The sequence below is a fragment of the Chinchilla lanigera genome, unplaced genomic scaffold (assembly GCF_000276665.1).
Source record: "Chinchilla lanigera isolate Chin_1 unplaced genomic scaffold, ChiLan1.0 scaffold00031, whole genome shotgun sequence".
Classification (NCBI taxonomy): domain Eukaryota; kingdom Metazoa; phylum Chordata; class Mammalia; order Rodentia; family Chinchillidae; genus Chinchilla; species Chinchilla lanigera.
The window spans coordinates 11,865,758-11,883,919 of NW_004955432.1; the positions used below are offsets into that span (position 1 = coordinate 11,865,758).

At 44.2% G+C, this 18,162-nt stretch overlaps 1 protein-coding gene across 10 annotated transcripts in view; it reads left to right on the forward strand.

Moving 5' to 3' along the window:
• Ppp1r9a (protein phosphatase 1, regulatory subunit 9A) overlaps nucleotides 1-18,162 on the forward strand; it is a 284,300-nt gene that overhangs the window by 258,489 nt on the left and 7,649 nt on the right. For 4 of the 10 annotated variants that reach the window (XM_005388055.2, XM_013516008.1, XM_005388056.2 and 1 more), the window contains 4 exons: nucleotides 4,021-4,108; nucleotides 4,207-4,284; nucleotides 14,441-14,639; nucleotides 16,585-16,704. In XM_005388055.2, coding sequence (XP_005388112.1) covers nucleotides 4,021-4,108; nucleotides 4,207-4,284; nucleotides 14,441-14,639; nucleotides 16,585-16,704 — 485 coding nt within the window. Of the gene's footprint in view, nucleotides 1-4,020; nucleotides 4,109-4,206; nucleotides 4,285-14,440; nucleotides 14,640-16,584; nucleotides 16,705-17,459; nucleotides 17,484-18,162 lie in introns of all 10 variants that reach the window. The other 6 variants (XM_005388052.2, XM_005388053.2, XM_005388057.2 and 3 more) reach the window with 4 other exon arrangements.

The window sequence follows — 18,162 nt, forward strand, 5'->3', positions numbered from 1 at the left end:
TAAAGAGAAACTTCCCATTACTTACAAGATACATACAGATGATCAGCCTCACTGATAATGGAAGGTGTGATCATTTAAATTAGATATCCAGTTGCCAGATTTGGCAGATTACCAGTCTTCAAACTGGAATTTGAAGAATTCTGTCAGCGAGTGCCAGCAGTAATGTAGGACACAGTCCTACACTGCAGGTATGAGTGCATCTCTACATTTTAAAAAACGCCACAGTGTCTTCTCTACCAGATCAGAAACTGTAATCTTTCCCCTCAGTACCTTGTGAACATACAAGTTCCTTTGCGCCCATTCTTCCTGACTCACGGTCAGCTGCAGTGTCGTCCCCGGCACTTTCTCACTGGCTTTCTCTCCCAAGCTCCTCATCCGCCACGGTGCTTTTCCACAGGCCGGTCCAAAGCACAGCTCTTTCGAGGCACTTAGGGAGTGCACAGTACCAGTGGAGGCAAGAGAATTCATGTCAGGCCTCTGACCTCATCAGAAGTGCTTGTCAGGTTGGTGACTAGCCTGACGATGATGGTGGTCTGTCCTTCACCAACTTTCATTAATTAACCTACAATGTGGGCTGTGATAGCAGTTGTACAGTAACGTACTTGTTGCAGGCCCTCTATCTTCACTTCCATAAGTAAGCGTATGCACCCAGATCAGCCTAACCGAATCACAGCTGGCCGAAGCAGTTCGCTCCTGCAGAGTAGAGAGGTTGCACCTCAGAGCAGACAGGCAGGTTCGTCTACAGCTCCAGAATGAAACACTTCGCGCCTTCCCTTAGCACTATGTAGGAGACCTCAGGGTTGTTTTGAACAGAGGTATAACCATGAAGAGACTGCAGGTGTGGGGAGCTGAGCGGAGAGCCCCTGCCAGGCGGTGAGCTGGGTGAGGGTCTGGGAGGGAGTCCTGCAGGAACTCTGGGGACAGCAGGAGAGAGTGAGTCACAGTCCAGCCCGGCTTCGAGCCTCAGCGTGCAGCTTGTCATGGACAGAAAACAGCAGACTGGAAACACCGCGGGGAAAACACGAGTGACTCATTTTTTTGTTTGTTTGATGAAGTTTATTGATACAGTTTAGGTAGATACAGTGATCACATCTATCACGGGGACTTTGTACCTGTTCATAACATACCTTGACGTTTCTGTTTTTCTCCCGTTCCTCTCCCCTCCCTTTAACTTCTCTTCCCCTCCTCTTTTACAAAGCTTAGGTCCCATTTTGTCCTCCTTTTCTCACTCCTTCTTTTCCCTTCCTTCCTTTCCCTCACCCTCCTCCCTAGTTCCCCTTTCTGTTTGAACAACTTCTTCCCGTCTCACCATGTCTCTTGTACAGTGGTTCCTCCTTACACTTTCAGTTTCTCACACCAGTGAGACAGTGCAATATTTACACGTATGTCTAATTTATTTCACTTATGAGTATGGTCTCAAGGTCCATCCATTTATCAATAAATGTGTCAAGTTTATCCTTCTTTATGGCAGAATAGTACTCCATTATATAAAAAAACCCACATCTTTTCTTATCCATTCCTCAGTTGATGGGCATTTGGGTTGCTTCCGAGATTTAGCCATTACAAACTGTGTTGCTATAAACGTGGGTGCACCTACATCACTGTGGTGTATGATGCTTTTGGAGGTCACCAGCTTGGGACAGAAGCCAGGGAAGAGCTATGGATTTGAGAGTCGCGGTTGTAAATGGGTAATCATGTGTGTCCGTGTGGTGAAATGGAGGAGAATATAGTCCAAGAAATGACCTTAGAGTTTACCTATCTGGAGATCACTTACTACCTTTAAAAATAAAAGCCAGCTTGCCAAAGCCTCAAGCTGACACGCAGTCTAGGGTGCTTTCAGAAAGCCTAATGTCTTGATCCCCAGCACCTCCAAAGGAAAGGGAAAAAGTATAAAAAGCATAACTTTTATAAAGCTCAAAATGTGATACTTCTTTTTTCCTGAAATCATAGTGTTTATGAAGACTTAGAAGTTCTAATGTGCATTAAAGATAGACTTTTATTGGTTTAAAATGGGAAAGAATATTACATATATTCCTTAATCTCACTTCTTTGGCCCTATGGAAACCTTCATTTCAGTGCTCCTTGGAGCACACTTTGGCGAATGTGTGAGGCAAGGAATGATGTGAGGTTGCCTGGCGGCAGGCTCTGTGATAGACAGAACCTGGCTCTCCGTCCCTGACTGTCCAAGTGCTCCAGTGTGATAGGTCAGAGGGTTTCCATGTGCACTGTCTCAGCTGGGCTTCCCGGCACTCGTTCTAGCAGCTCCCAGCTCCCTGTCATTCAGAAGATAATTCAGCAGTCTACTTTTAACTTAAAACAGTCATGGCCATTAACAGTTGCTTAAAGATTGATCTGGAAGAATTTAACATTTTTTTTTCTTCAGCTTCTATAAATAAAATAGAAATCCTACCTTTTTAAAAAAAAAGTCCATTAACAAAATCTCCATAGGAGGAGGCATTTGTGCCTTGTCTATGAATTTTTTCATGTGTGTGTGTCACATCTGTGGCTATTCAGTTCAGTTACTCAAAGAGTAATGGTACAAGTAGCCATAATAAGTATTTGAGGCTAGAAGTGGATTTTGACACAGACATATTTCTGACTCTTGTATTTCATTATGTACATTTCAAGAAATCATTATAATCTGAGTATCATTAACTAAAAATATGAAAAGCTCATTGCTAGGAGACCTTGTAGTATTTGTCAGTGTCCTGTGCTGCTCTAGAGATTTAAAGCCAGGCTCCTACATAAGAATGAGGTGAGCGCTTCATGTTTTTAAAGGGTGTGTGTTGGTCTGTTTAGAAATTCGTACTGAAGTAAACAATCTTTAACAAGATTGGCTTGCAGTGTTAAATGAATACTCTCTTAGGAGGATGATCCTTTCTTCATTGCGTGCCAGAGTTCCTAGTTAAAAAAATTAAGACAGATAGAAATCAACAATTAGGAAGGAATTGTTTTATCCACAAGAACGCCTCAAGTTTAAAATACCGCTTGCTAATCGTCTGGGTAACTGGATATGTTGAAACACGGTGCCCAGGACCTTCCTTTGCTCAGCAGTCTCGGGCGGAGCCTTAGGAGCTACCTACCTTGTCAGAGGTGGCGCAGGTCCACCAGTGGGACCTGTCCCCTGTGTGACATCAAGTCCATTTACAGTCTCTCTTCTGGCTGGTTTTCGGCGTTGTTTCCAGTGTCCCCGTCCGCTGGCAGCTGCTGCCTTCAGAGCGCCAGCGTTACTCAGAGAAGCAGCCCCAAGCACCGAGGAGATTCTGGCGTCTTCTGCACCATGGGAGGCCAGCCAGATTGTGCTCTAACCCAGCTATGAAGAGGAACCTTCTAAAAATATAAACGTTTGATAGCTGAATCTCCTGCGTAGGAAGTTTTCCCATGTTCCCCTGCCCACCTTGTCCCGGGACTGGCCAGGTGCCATTACGGTATTAACAAGGGAGAGGCCAGAGGAAAATCCTGGACTCATTTACTCCCTAAATCTCCCAGACTCTCAGCAGCTAAGGCGGAAGTGGGCAGGGTTCCTTCAGAACACACAAAACCCCAAAGTAGGAAAGGTGTGGACAGGGCTGGAAAGGGGGCAGAAGGAAAGTTGTCTTGGTCTCTGCTTGAAAGCCGAGGATGACGTGGCCATATTTATTCTTGCGTACCTCATTCCTTCGGTGTGTTGCAAACTAGCACCCTTCGTGTAGTAGTGGGCCTCTGTCTCACAGCACCTCTCTGCTTAGGCAGCTGTTTCTCAGTATGGCTATGTCTTCTTAAAAGGCACCCACTATTTTCCTCCACATTTAAGAATTTAGGCAAAACCCTTGGATGCATGGACCTCAGATTCATGACCTAAATAATAAGAGGACCCAGAGATGGAAGGATGGGGAAGGGGAAGTAAAAAAAACTCAGATGTGTTACAGACTATGCCAGCCCCACACAGTGAATGTAAATGTGATGGACTGCAAACATGCACTCATAAAAATTTAAAAATACAAAGTAATAATTGGGCTTTCTCATATATATATCTCCTAGATGATGCCAAGTGCCCCACATCGCTAAGGGCATCCAGCCCATTGGTGGTGCAAGGAGGAAAAATTAAGCGGAAGTTTGTGGATCTGGGGTAAGTATCTTTTGATGTCAAAAGCAAGCTCTCTGTAAAAGGAGGAGTGGAGGAGGATGGTTTGACTTCCTCTTTCTGATCATACACTGTCATTATAGGGCCCCTTTGCGAAGGAATTCCAACAAGGGAAAGAAATGGAAAGAAAAAGAAGCCAGTAGGTTTGCTGCAGGTAGCAGGTATGGGTGGGTGATTAAAAACATAAATCTACTTCTGTGCCTAAACTTTCTGCCCCTCTCTTTTCATTGTTAACTAAAATGGGTGATTGATATTTCTGAGCTGAAGTGATATTTTAAGAGTTGAGATGAAAGAAAAATGGTACAGTCAGCTTATATAATACTTGTCTTACCTTAATTATAGTCTCCATTGGTCCTTAACTACAGAATTAGGGGCTCGTGAACATTTCAGTCAAAGTTTAATAGATTACAATATATATGGCACTTCAGACATACTTCAGGTTTTTTTCCCGGCTGTCCACAATGCTAATGCCATCTCTTTTTGTTAAATCTAAAAGGTTAATTTTGCATTTAAGTACCTTGGCATTCAGGACTGTGTTGCCTACATGCATTTAAGAATGACCACCATCTCTTAATGGACAGATGTTGCTTTTTAAATACCGCATTCATTTTTTTAAAACAGGGTCTCATTCTGTAGTTCACAGTTCAGGCTTGCCTTAAACTCACTATGTAGCTCAGGTTGGGCTTGAAATTGTAGTGATCCTCCTGCCTCAGCCTCCCAGCACTGGGATTATAGGCATGCACCACCACTCCAGGCAAGAACGTGGCTGTTTGATTTTTCAGGCACTGTCAACTGAGCTTAGTTTTCAGTAAAGATTTTTTCTACAGAGGTGTTTATAACAGCATATTGTCACGTTTTCCCAGTTTTATTCTGAGATTACGTAACTTAAAGCGTAACGCATTGCAGTCCAACTGCCTAGATTCAAATCATGGGTTTCCCACTTCGACCTTTCAAATCTTGAGCAACATATGGAGCCCTCCTTACTTCTGTCTTCTCATGTAAATGAGGATTAGACTATACCCACCTTATAGGGTAGTGTAAGGATTTTAAATGATGCTTGACACAGCAGGAGTTTAAAAAAAAACCAACAATTTGTTGCTATTATTTGCAAATTTCTAAGTGGTTTCACATTTATGTTTCATCCGACCCTCAGGTGGTAGTACTATACTTTTTGATAAAGAACAGTGACTTTACAAAATTTAATTGGTGTGCTCAAGGTCATGTAGCAGGCGGGTAAGGCCAAGCTGGAGCCCACACTCTGCATGTTTCTCCAGCACACTGTGCCGCGTCTGGTACCTATGCTTCCAAAGCAGCTTTGTTAGAAAACTGGGGGATTAATATCCTACACTTAGGAAGAAACAGACGAAGTACTGAAGGTGATAACAGGATTTGAGGATCGTTTCACCTATTGAAGGTTGTTCTCTGTTGTTTTCTTTCTTTCTTTCCCTCTCTTGCCTTTTTTCTCTCCCTTCCCTTCCTCCTGGCTTTTTTCTTTCCTTTTCTCTTTCCTCTCTCCTCTTCCTTCTGCCTTTCTCTCTGTTTCCTCGTGACATACTCCTATTGAGCAGTTGTACCTCTTTGGTATTACAGAAGAGCATGGTGGGGTGGGGAAGGAGGAGAGAGAATTCCCACATCGGTTCCTTCTGCTAGACTAGTCTTGCTTTATGCTATCCAGTGGAGAAAGTTTAGAAAGCCCTCGTTTTATTGAGGCCAACAGTCTGGGGAAACCGAACGGAAATTGCATGTCATACGCAACTCAAAAGCGCTTGACTTTGTGTGGTTTTGAAGCAATATACAACACTCTGCTTTATGGCTTAAAAGTAGGAACTGTCAGACATACTCAGGAGGGAACTACCAAAACCATTGAAGGCCGGGAGTGGCAGGAGTGCAGGGACACAGCGGGGAGAAACTGTGACCCCACCTGGGTCCTTCCTTCGGTCTCTGGCCGTCCGAGGCGGTCACTGCCTCAACTTTGAGGCTCCACCTAGAGGGCCGTGAACACAGCACCTGGCAGACAAAGTGTGCTGAGCTCTGAGTACGAACGATCACATCCTGATGGAAGAGCTGATGCTACCGCACTATCGCCTGAGTGGGTGCTGGTGCTGGGTGGTTACTGGTGTGCTTGTGAGCTCAGCGCATGCCAGCTTGGAATCATGGCCCAGCTTCTAGTTGGCCTTCCTGGGATGGTGTGTCTTTGTGAAAAGTTAATTCTGGATCCCCCTCTTCCCCATTAGGATCAGATAATTCATCATCTACGGAGGTTAGGAATAATTTTCAGTTAGACTCATAACTTTGTAATGATTTATAATTGCAGTAGAATTTTGGTAGGGTGGAAAGAGATTCATATATCTGCAGTGGGAGAACAAGGGAAGAAGGTGGACTTTCTGTGTTTCAGAACATATTGTTGAGCCATCGGAGTAACTGGGTCACACTAATGGAATCTAATGGCGATCTCCGTTCTTCTATATGGGTTGGTAATGGGCCCGGAACCTTATAAGACGTATTCCGCAGAAGAACAGAGTTAGCGCCCGGCAGGATCTTGATGCAGTGGAATTGGTTTTGCAGAGCCCCTCGGTGGGTGGGCGGGAGCCTAATCAGCCACAGGGTTGCACTGCAGTTACAGAGAAGAGCGGGGTAGACTCCGCCCCCTGCGCAGCCTGCTCGGAAAGGGAGGGAGGGGCTCACAGACCCCAGCAGACGCTCTTCTCTGTAGGTTTCTCGTCCAGTTCTTAGGAGGTTGTTAAAAGCGGCGGAGGTCATCAGTCACTGATAACCTGTGGCCGTTCTGTTTTAAAGAGCAAGACTTCTCCTCAGTTAGGTCTTGGCTGTAATCTGTCTCCACCCCCGCCCAGAGTGGTTTGCCCTGGTGCTCCTTGTGGAGACCCAATGACTCAGATCCATGACCAGCGTGAGGCACAGAGAGAAAATAGGTGCAGGGAATCATAAACCCAACAGCAGAGTGGGACTTGGTCTCTGCAGATAGGTACTCAGTGAGTCCTGTGCTGTAAATAGGCGGGATAGCCAGTAACAGGAGCCGGGAGCACTGGGCCAGAGCTTCACTGTCCCCTCGTGCACTCTCAGAAAGGTCCAGTGGAGCCCTGAGCTCCAGGTGGAGCAGGTGACCACGACAGGGAGCCTCTCCTAGAGTTTGGACACTGCCTCGATGCTGTGAGCGAGTGTGCGGGTCTGAGCAGGGCGGACGCTGTGTGGGGAAGTGCCAGGGAGGGCGCACCCCTTCCCACGCGTGAGCAGTAGCAAGAATGCCGGCCTGAAGTCCAGGTAGTGGTGATGACTTTCCCCCGGTGTCGCTTTGGTTCACTACCAAAAACCAAACAAGTGAGTTGCAGCGAACCCGCATTGCCTCTGACCTCCTCCCCACTGTGTGCTCTGTTCGGGGTAGGTGTGGTCGCCTCTGGTCAGGCACAGCTGACCAGCTCCTCTGCGATGAGATGTGCAGCAGAAAAAAGCGGTACTGCTTTTTTCACGGAGAGGAAGACAGTACAATACTTACTCATTTATAATACTGCCTATCGGTTAAAATAGTATTTTGGATTCAGGGGTTACATAAAGTAGATTATTGTTAAAATTAGTTTTGCCTCTATTTTTCATGTAGCTTCTGGAAGTTTTAATTTATACATGTTATTCAAATTATTTCTGTTAGTGTTCATCTGTATGATTTTATGAAAACTAAATCCTTGTACTTCTAACTCAGCTGGTCTGTAAATTAACATGTATTCATGTTTATTCTTTTATGTATATCCTATTCTCTTTGTGTCAAAATTTATTTATTTATATATAAAAGTGCATGCTGTACAACAACATAGTTTACTTTAAAAGTGAATTGAGCCCAGCATGGTGGTACATACCTGTAATCCCAGGCAGAAGAACTAAGTTTGAGCCCAGCCCGGGCAACTTAGTGGCTTAGTGAGACCTAGCTTCAAAATACAGGTTTTTTTAAAAGGGCTAGGAATGTAGTTCAGTGTGACGGTCCTGGGTTCAATTCCCAACCCCTTTCCCCTAAAACAAGAAAACTTAAATAAGGAAAAGTAAGATCAATAGTGACCTTTCAGTGAAAACCAAGGGTACCATGTCAAAATGGTTAAGAACTTGATTTCAAATATCAACTCTGCCACTTCTCTTGGGCAGGTTATTTAACCACTCCGTGCCTCAGTTTCCCCCTGTAAAGTGGAGACACAAGCACGCGTGTACACACATTCCGCAAGCTTCAGGTTTTGAGAAGATTGAGGACGTCACATTTTAAGTACATTTTAGATCCTTAATAAATATAAATGGCTGTCCTTATGGTCTGTACTTAAAGCCAGTTTTCTGGGAGAGACAAAGTAGTCCCCATCCACACTCTGCTGGCCATCCTGGCCCTGCTGGCCATCCAGGGATGAGGGCTGTAACATCCTGACTGGGCTCTGTGCATTGCCCTTCAGGTGCTCCTTCTTCATCAGGATTCCTTTCGGGGGCCTTAGAGCAATCACGGCAGGACAGTGAGTTTGAGGTGGATTTGAGGTCGTACCCTGTGACAGGTACCCAGAGGCTGCCCTGCCCCGTTGCTGTGTCAGGCAGCAGTCTGCCTGCTTGTGGTCGTGTAGGCTGAGTGGACGCGGGCCTTTTACCAGTGTGGACTGAGATGCGCAGGCGTGGACTAGAAAACCTCACCTCTGCCTGCCCCGGCCCCGCGAAGGCGCTCACTTCCATGCAGACCTGTAAATGATGCTGTAATTCCAGCACTGTTAGGGGCCGAGTCAGAGTGACAATAATGACACCCTGTCTCAAAATTTGAAAAGATCTGAAAAGGGCTGGGGACGTAGCTGAGTATGAAGGCCCTGGATTCATTTTTGTTGTTGATGTTTTAATTTTTTTATTTCATTTTTATTTTTTATTTAAAAAATTAAAAAACGGACAAAACAACAATGAAGACAAAATCAAAACAACACAAAAACAACAAACATGATACATGACCTCCAAACAAAATGATAGAAATATTACATACTGTTATCTTCATGGAGTCGCTCAGTGCACTAGACAGAAGAATATAAGCTTGATTAAACAATCAAAGACAGTAACAAGTTAAAAATAAATAAATAAAACATTAGAAACGATGCAGAGCTTCACCATACAAGATGGCAGGAGTTCAACAACGGTTCTTACACTGCATATTGTTGTTTTCAGATCAGTCATTCTGATTACCAGATTCAAGCTGCAGAACTGGTCAAGAAAAAAGAAAATTTTAAGCATTGACTGTTCCTTTCAATAAACCACAGACATCAGCAATACACCTATTCCAGCTCTCCTTATGTATACATACAAATTGTGTTTTTCATTTAAAAAAAAAACCAAGCTAACAAAAACAAATTCATAAACAGAACAGCATAGAGAGCGATAAAAATGATACAGAATTTTGAAACATGGTGATAGGATATTAACAGTGGTTGTTATATTACATAGTATAATCTTCAAAATAGTTGCACACATAACCAGATACAGGCAGGCAAGATTGATCAAACAATTGCACATAAACAATTCCTTTGAATAAACCAACAGATATTAGTAGTACAATTATCCCAGCTATCCTGTGTGTATATATACATATTTTTTCCCTCTTCCTTCTTTTTTCTCTCCCCTCCTTCACCCTAGTTGCTCTTTCCTATTTGAGCAGTTTCTTTTCCCTTTCACAATATCTGTTGTACCTTTCATATTTTATTTGCTTTTTCAGGTTCTTATAGTAGGGAGGAAATACGATGTTTACACATGTGAATCTGATTTGTTTCACTAATGAGTATCATCTCTAGTTGCATCCATTTAAATAGGAAGAACCAACATTGTGAAAATGGCCATCCTCCCAAAGTTGTTATACAGATTCAGTGCAATTCCAATGAAAATACCATTGGTATACCTCACAGACCTAAAGAAAACATTCCTAAAATTTATCTGGAACCAGAAGAGACCCAGAATAGCAATAGCAATCCTGGCAACAAAGGTGAGGCAGGAGGTATCACAATCCCTGATATGATGTTTTAATTTTGAGCACAAAGTTTGTGAAGCACTCAGAATGTGTGAGTTAGATGTCAGCAAAAGACACCGCAAAAGAAAAAACGAAGCAGATGCGAGAAACAATCTAAAATGACTTTTAGATTAAAGTGTGTTTAAAATTTTAAGATATGAATTTAAAATGTTAAAATAAAGGGTTGGGGAGATCACTTTGTGGTAGACTGTATAATTAGCATGCCTGAGGCCCTGGGTTCCATCGCTAGGATCAGAAATTAAAAAGTAAAATTTTTAAAAAGAATCAGTAGACGAATTTCTCACATAGATTTCCAGTAGCACAAATTCTCTTAAATACCTAAGCAATAAATTGATTAGTCCTAAAGTTCACATTTATGTTTGAGAGCATGGATTTCATTTGCATGATCCCTTTGTGTTTCAATTTGAAACCCTCCCAGGGGAGGGAAATGCATTCAGGGAAGAGTTTCATCATCTCAAGTGAGTTAAGGCTGAATCACTCCAGGGACTACCTCAGATGGGTTAGTAGTTACTGATTTAACTTCAGACCAGAACTCAGGCCTGGGGGCAGGAAACACCAGGAAACACGCAGGGTGGTCAGTCCTGAGCTGATTGTCATAGCTCCTACCTGGAGTCTCCAGGTTCTCTTCAGATGGTGCTGGCTCTACACCCAGTGTCCTTGGTGATATTAGGACCTTACACAGTTGCACCCCTTCTGATTCAGATACATCTGTATCTGCAGTGCTTTCACTGGAAAAAAAGTCCCTTTTTTCAGTTAACTTTATCTACAATCTGTGAATTCAGTGGCTTTAGTACTCATTCTGGATGGCAGTTCGTGAGCTTTAAATGAGATTTTGATGACATCTAATTTGTAGGCTCTGAGTACTTTACAGATTTTGTATTCAAAGTTAATACATCAACCACAGAATGACCATGGAATGTTTAGCCAAGAAATTTAATTATAGGGGGCTGGGGATATAACTCAGCGGCACAGCACCTGCCTGGCAAGTGCAAGGTCCTGAGTTCGATTCCCAGTACAAAAAATTTTGTTTTAAATTTAATTTTGGGGTGCCAACTCCAGAGTAAATTGATTACAGATTTATGTAAATGAGTTATTTACTATAGAGTTATTAGCTAAACCATCTAAATGCCATGAAGTGCTGTCTCCCAAATGATATCCCTGGGTAATGCAGACTGAATTTCAGGCCGTTCTTTGTTTTACTTCCGAGCAATAAAACAATCAGGGATAAAGCCATGACTTGTGACCCTATTTTTTCTAAAACTGATAACGAGCCATTAATGTACAGTCAAAAAAAATAGGTGAAGTATAACACATAGCTATTTCGATTCTTGAAAAACTATTTTCAAATCCTTTAAGAGTTTATTCTCTTGATCTTGATTCTAATGGAGAACTGGAAAACTTTCCTGAAAATACCCCAACATGTAGTTGTCTGCAGCTGTAGGGACAGTGTTCGTTTCCTCGGAAGTGCACTTTCCTTGTTTCTGCAGGACTGTTCCTCCGCTTGTCCGTTACCCGGTGTGTAAAGCTGCAGACAAAGTCCAGGCGTTTCAGCAGAGGCCAGGGTTCCATGGCCCAAAGCCTTACCCTAGTGCTAGATGTACAAGTCCGTGTAGAATTACTACTTTCGAATATTTTCCTGGCAGAGAGGATTTATAGAACAGTGTAATTACATGTGGCCTTCAGATTTTTTTTCAAATGTTGCTTACCAAGGTCTGGACTACCAAAACTCCTTTCCAAATCAGGCAAAAGAATGATAATTAGGAAACAACATTCTAATTCCCTGCCAGTTTTTAAAAAGATGGTGGTGGTTCTAAGGGCATTGCTACAAAGGCAGTTCATTTAGTAGGAGAAGTTTGTCACCCCTTAATAATTATGGCTTCTTTATAAACTTGAAAACCCCAGCCATGTGTTTAAGGACTGCCATACTTACTGGAATTATGAATGGAAGTATTTTTAAAAGTGCCTCGATCATCAGGTCTAGTTTTTCCTCAAATAATGCCAAATGCATGTGGTACTTCAGAGAACATACTTTTATGTTTCTATACAGTTAGATGAGGTGAGCATTTTTACTGGAATTTGGGACCTACGCTAATCGAGAAAGCTTTGAAGTTAAACTATGACCAGCGAGAGTGAGAACTCCAAAGAAATTGGCTTCCCTGGAGACATGTGGTTATATCTGACTGGATGAGAGCAGGCAGGATGAGCTGAGGCTTCATAGAAACATTCCCAGGGCTGTAAAGCTGGAATGGCTAGTCTTATCTTCCCCAGAGGCATATGTTTACAGGACAGAGGATAAGAACCCAGGGTTTTCTGGAAAAGGAATTTGTGTGCATTAAGGAGATAAGATTCCCCCCCTCTGCCGGGGGCCTGAGGAGCTCTGTCCCTTTCCTTGTCACCATCCAGATTTGCTTTGTAGACCAAGGTTGGGACAACACCCAGTTCACATGGAAGGAAAAAGCTGGGGTGTGGGAAACGTGTGTAAGAGTTTTCTGTAAATAATGGAATGTTTCCTGCACCAGAAAAAATTATATTTGCATTCAGGATAATATTAACAAATAAAATATTAAAAATGTTTAAGTCAGCTCAGACCAGTGCTAAAATATGGATTCAGGTGAGTGCCCCGCTCTCCTCCCCCTTGGTGCCCAAGGTCAGTGGCACCAGACGGCTCTTACCAGGCTCCCCCTGGGAAGGACGGGGTCGTGGCTGAGTAATGAGAAGCGCTTCTTACGGAAGAGCAGTCCGCCTCTGTTCCCGTGCTTGCTTCAGCATAGTGAGCACACTGCTCCATCTCGTGATAAGAAGTGTATCCAAGGATACATCTGGATTTTAAAGTTAGACTTTAGGATGAAATCAAAGGATGCCATATCTCTCTGGTTGAGCTTTCTCTGTTGTCCTGGAAACTGGCCCCACTTTTTTTCTTTTTTTTAAGAACTACACTATCAAAGTCAGTAGCTCTTCTGGGATCTCTAATGTGGCCCCCGGTTCTATTCATCCAACCTGCCAGTCCCAGTAGTTTCGCAGAACTTCACTGACTTCTCTATTCTTTTCAGTTGTCTTAAAATTTATCTTAAAGATAAATCCTACAATTATAGTACAGATAAACCCCTTCACATTTGTGCATTGTATTACGGCTTACACGGTGCTTTCACATTGGTTGTTGAATTGGAGTCTTGCAATAATATTTGGAAATCAAATTCATCTTTAGGAGATGTGTTGCTTCTATCAGTTGTTTCGAAATGAGATGTGAGGAAGCTGAAATTTAGTATCCGTGTAGGAGAAGAATCGTCTTAACTAGGACGTTCAGGCACTTCATTATTGTATCGATAGCTGTGAAGCACTAGGCACTTCGTCCGCGAGCATTGGGGTTTGTTGGGGCCGACCGCTCCCGAATGGACATAAACCACCGTTCCTCTGTTGGCTCCGGATAGTAGTATTCCTGCTGATCAAAAGAGAAATGCAATGAAAGTACATGCATTAAGGAAAAAAATCTGTGTTGTTCAAGTACCTTCGAATCCTTTAAAAAATGCCAAGCAATAAACAGACTTACATAGTTAGGTAGTTTTCAAAGTACTCACATATATATTATCTTAGTTAATTCTTAACCGTATCTGAAATACACACAGATGCCTACCTTTCACAGATGGAGAAACAAGGGGTGGGGGGGAAAGGCCCGAGGGCACGTTGTCAGGAGGGGGCGTCCCTCAGCCACCAGTGGACTGTGTGGACTTCAGGCCTTGTGTTCCTCCTGTTTCTCCTGTGAAAAATGCCGTGATTATGATGAAAAACCAAGAAGCTACAGGTTGTGCTTAAAGTATCACAAGCTCTGAAATTCCCAGATTATTTAAAGAGATTGTTGTCTACGCCATGGACACGGGGGACCTGAGTCCACAGGAAAGCAAGGAGGTGCTCTTGAGAGCTGGGGTGACTCAGGAGCAGGGAAGCCCTGATGCGTCACCCAGAGAGATGCTGCGGCGGCAGCTAACCTGAGGGCAGCTCCCCAAAGACCGCCTCCCTGATTTTAATTCAGCCAGTCCCCTCCCTGCGTGCACTTAATAAAAATTCACCATGGCAGTAGCAATTTGAGAATGTTGATTATTACCTAAGAACCCATTTGGTGCAGAAAAGATAACTATTAAGATTAGTCTTACAGCCCCATGTGCAAAATCGGTACTCTGTCAAGTTGAACAGTTTCCCAAACTATATTGAGAGTCCTTCGGGAATTCGCTTCAGTAGCTGTTGTTGCCCTTTCTTTGTCTAACATCCCTGTTCTTTTCGTGAAACAGGCTCTTCAGAGGCAGGCTGGAAAACTGGAAGCCCAAGCCACACTCAGCAGCCCAGGCGGCCAATCACTCCCCCTGCATGCCTTTCTCGTGGTTTAACGAAAGCCGGAAAGGATCCTATTCCTTCGGGAACCCGCCTTCACCTACAAGTCCCTTTCAGCCTTCTCCTGAGACTCTAATTTCAGATAAAACGAGGTGCAAGGTAGAAAACACGTGGATTTACAAAGCAAACAAGCAAGTCCCAAACCCCTTCTCCTCTTCGGTCTTTGGAAGCCATTCTCAGCCTGTGTGCGCGCTCGGAACCGAGGAGCCAGTGTGCTAGCAGCGCGAGAAGCACTGCATGGGGCTCCCCGAGTGGGGAAGAGAAAGCCTCGCCTTGTGTAACCATCACCTGCTTTAATCCTGCTCCTCTCTGGAGTGTACACATCTCTGATTGCCTGTCTCTTCACGTACTGCTATTTAATCTCAGTTTGACAGTTAAGCCATGCTGGGAAAGATGCATTTGAATCACGAACCAGCATTATAGATCTGTTTGCTAAGTTTTCTACTTCAGATTACATTACAAAACTGTTTCGCTGTGCTCTTCAAGATTGGAGAACAGATAAATTGGGGACCATGTGTATTCAATACAGAATATGTAAAACTATAAGAAGCCAGCGCTGACACAGCACCTTATTCCTTCTTTTCATATCAATCTTACATGCTGAACAGCTGCTGTCGTTCTGTTACCAAGGTGCTGTAGCTGTCAGAAATGGGCTTAGGTGCACAGGTGTGGTGTGTTTTACATGCAGAATGGTTATTTCCAGCATGACGCTGCAAACCTTACCTAACATTTTATTAGAACACGTACAGTAGCTACTTTTCGCTTGTCATTTGGTCTCCTTTTTTCTGTCTTCACTTTTCTCTCTCAAACAGAAACATGTGATTAATGTTACTTGAATTTAATTCTTTTCTTGCAGTCAACAGCTCCAAGGGTTTTGACCAGCTTCTGGGGTTGCATCTCTGTCAACAGTAATACCAGTGGTTATTGTCTGCGTTGAATGCCCTGTTGCTGCACTGTTGTTCTGGCCTACCTCCAGGAGTCAGACTTCTTTTCTAAAGTTCTAACAATCTTTTGAGTTTTTTGGGTATTGAGTTTTCCAGCCTCTAACATGGTGTCTGTTCTTCATAACCAACTAAGCCTAGTTCAAGTTCGTAGTGGAGCCCTAACAGCGCAGTTCCTTCGGCAGTGCGGCCTGAAACAGGAGGGTGTTGGTCAGGCGCTTAGCATTCCCGTGGAAACCCAGCCAGTCTACAGATTTTAACAAAAGCAGTTTCTACGGCAGCAGGCCATGTTGATCTTTTAGTATTGGCTCAGAAACATCTCAATGTTGCTGCTGTAGTTCTACTATTATCCTGCACTAAAGAGACTCCAGATTTGGTTTAAAGTATTTCAGAAATGTAGCTCTGTAGCCATTGTTAAATGTGAGCTTAGCATCTGCTGAATATATGAATGAAGTCCACCTCGCAGCCCTGGTTGCCTGTCCAGACACGTGCGTGTTCTGCGCCACAGCTGCTGCAGTGGTCTGCTGGTGCTGCGAGGGGGTTGTAGCTGAGCGTGTAACTGGATGAGTGTTGTCAGACCCTGCTGTCTGCAGAGCTCGTCATCAAAAGGGTACATCCAGGTGAGGAGGTGCCACTCCTCATGGCATTTACCACGGCCGGCCGTGTGCAGTCCTTCCCGGGGGCGCTCCAACACCTTCCTGACAGGAGTCCCATCTGTCCCTAATAACTCAGCCTCTCACACCACCTTGTGTTCTTACTTACGCTGTCGCTCATCGGGATTAGGGTCAAGGAAAATAGGCTTATTAGTATCGCTCCTCTGAGCAGTTACAGGGGATAATGAATTCTGTACCCTTGGAGAGAGTGAAGAATCATTCTTTAAAACACCTTCCATCAGATGCGGGAGGTGCCCCGAATTCCAGTCAGCTGCAGAAGGCTCATTGTCTTCAGCCCCTGCCCAGTTGAGTCGTACTGAGCTATACCTGAGTTATCTTCCTCTTAAAAATGTCCTTGGAGAACTTGCAAACACGCCTGCCTCCAGTTTGCTCACTCTGCTCGTGTAATGCCGAGATTCACTTACTTTATTTTATTTTATTTTTTTACAGAATTTTACTTTCAATGACGACTTCAGCCCCAGCAGCACTAGTTCGGCAGACCTGAGCGGCTTAGGAGCAGAACCCAAAACCCCGGGGCTGTCTCAGTCCTTGGTGCTGTCGTCAGATGAGGTACGCCCGAGGGGCTGTGGCGGAACAGGCTTCTCCGACCTGACGTTTTGCTCCTGAACCCTCATGGGAACCATTTTTAGGGTAGATTCAGCATTGAAATCGTCAGGACTGTAGTTTCATATGTGAAGTGAAGGCTGCATGATAGCTTTCCCCCTCTGGCACCTTGAAATCAAATGTTGTTTCTGAGAACCTCGCAACGTTCCAGGGACCCCTTTGCATACACAGGCACACATGCTGGGCCGGCTGGGCACAGAACACACAAGAGGAACTCAGATCACGTGACGTTTACAGAGTATCCATTTGCTCTCTCCCTTGGCCCCCCACGGTCTCCCCTACTCCACGAGTCTGGTACTCCTGAATATCCTGTGCCCCCAGTGAAATCACTGCAGGAGAGAGGCGTAGTTGTGATAGGGGAGGAAAAGAAGGCATAAGCCACGTGCTCAGAAACGGGGGGCGGCAGGAGCACCGCTGAGGATGACCAGGAGATAAAAGTGTATCAGTGAGGTGGGAAGATCCTTAGAGATCGACGGGTGGGTTTGGGGAGGAAACAGTGTAAGTGAAGATATTTTGGCTTTTCTAAAATACTTTTTATCTTTTAGAACATTTTCGTTTTGTAAAACGTTTTTTTCCTTGTAAGTTTTTCTGTCGATACTCTCCAAGTGGTTCGTACTGTATTAGAACTGTGTGCTGTGTACGTTGTGCGTCCTGTTTCTATAACCCTTCTCTTCTTGGTTCCTTTGTTGCCCCTCACTCAGAGCCTGGATATGATAGATGACGAGGTGAGCGCTCCGTGGGCTGTGTGTGAGGCCTTGTGTGGGATTGTTTCGACCCGCTTTTCTCTCCTTGTGAATGACTTAAAAATCAAACAATACAGGAACACTTTCCTCTGCAGTGGAGGGGTTCCATGTGTTAAATAGCGTCACTCTCTGCCCTTGTCTTACCTAAGAGGCATTCCAGAGTGGGAAGGATCTAAGTCTCACCCCAGAGTCCCCGTCTCCCTCCCATCGCTGTTCCCTCAACAAGGCTCGTTCTTTCTCATCTCCTCTGCCTTCATCTCAGCTTGCCCATGCCCTCCTTGTTCCTCACGAGTGAGTCACCAAGGCGACTCCTGACTTCCGTCCCAGACATGGCCTTCATCGCTCACCTTAGCTGCCCTGGAAACTAACCTGCCCTTTTGCGTTAGTAACAAATACTCTACTGTGGATGGAGCCTAGAATTTGGAATAAAATACCCATTGTTGAGCTCCACCCCTTACTAGCTACATTACCTTGGACAAATCATACAGACTTTCTGAGCCTCGGTTTCCTCATGTATGAAGTCATCCTGAATATTTCCTACCTTCCTCACAGGTTTGCTTGTTGCTCAAACGAAAAATTGGTTGTAAAATTTCCCCTAAGAAGGCTTGAGGGCTTCAGTGCTCTCTTCCAAGTGAAAAACGCCTCAATATTTTTAGCATAT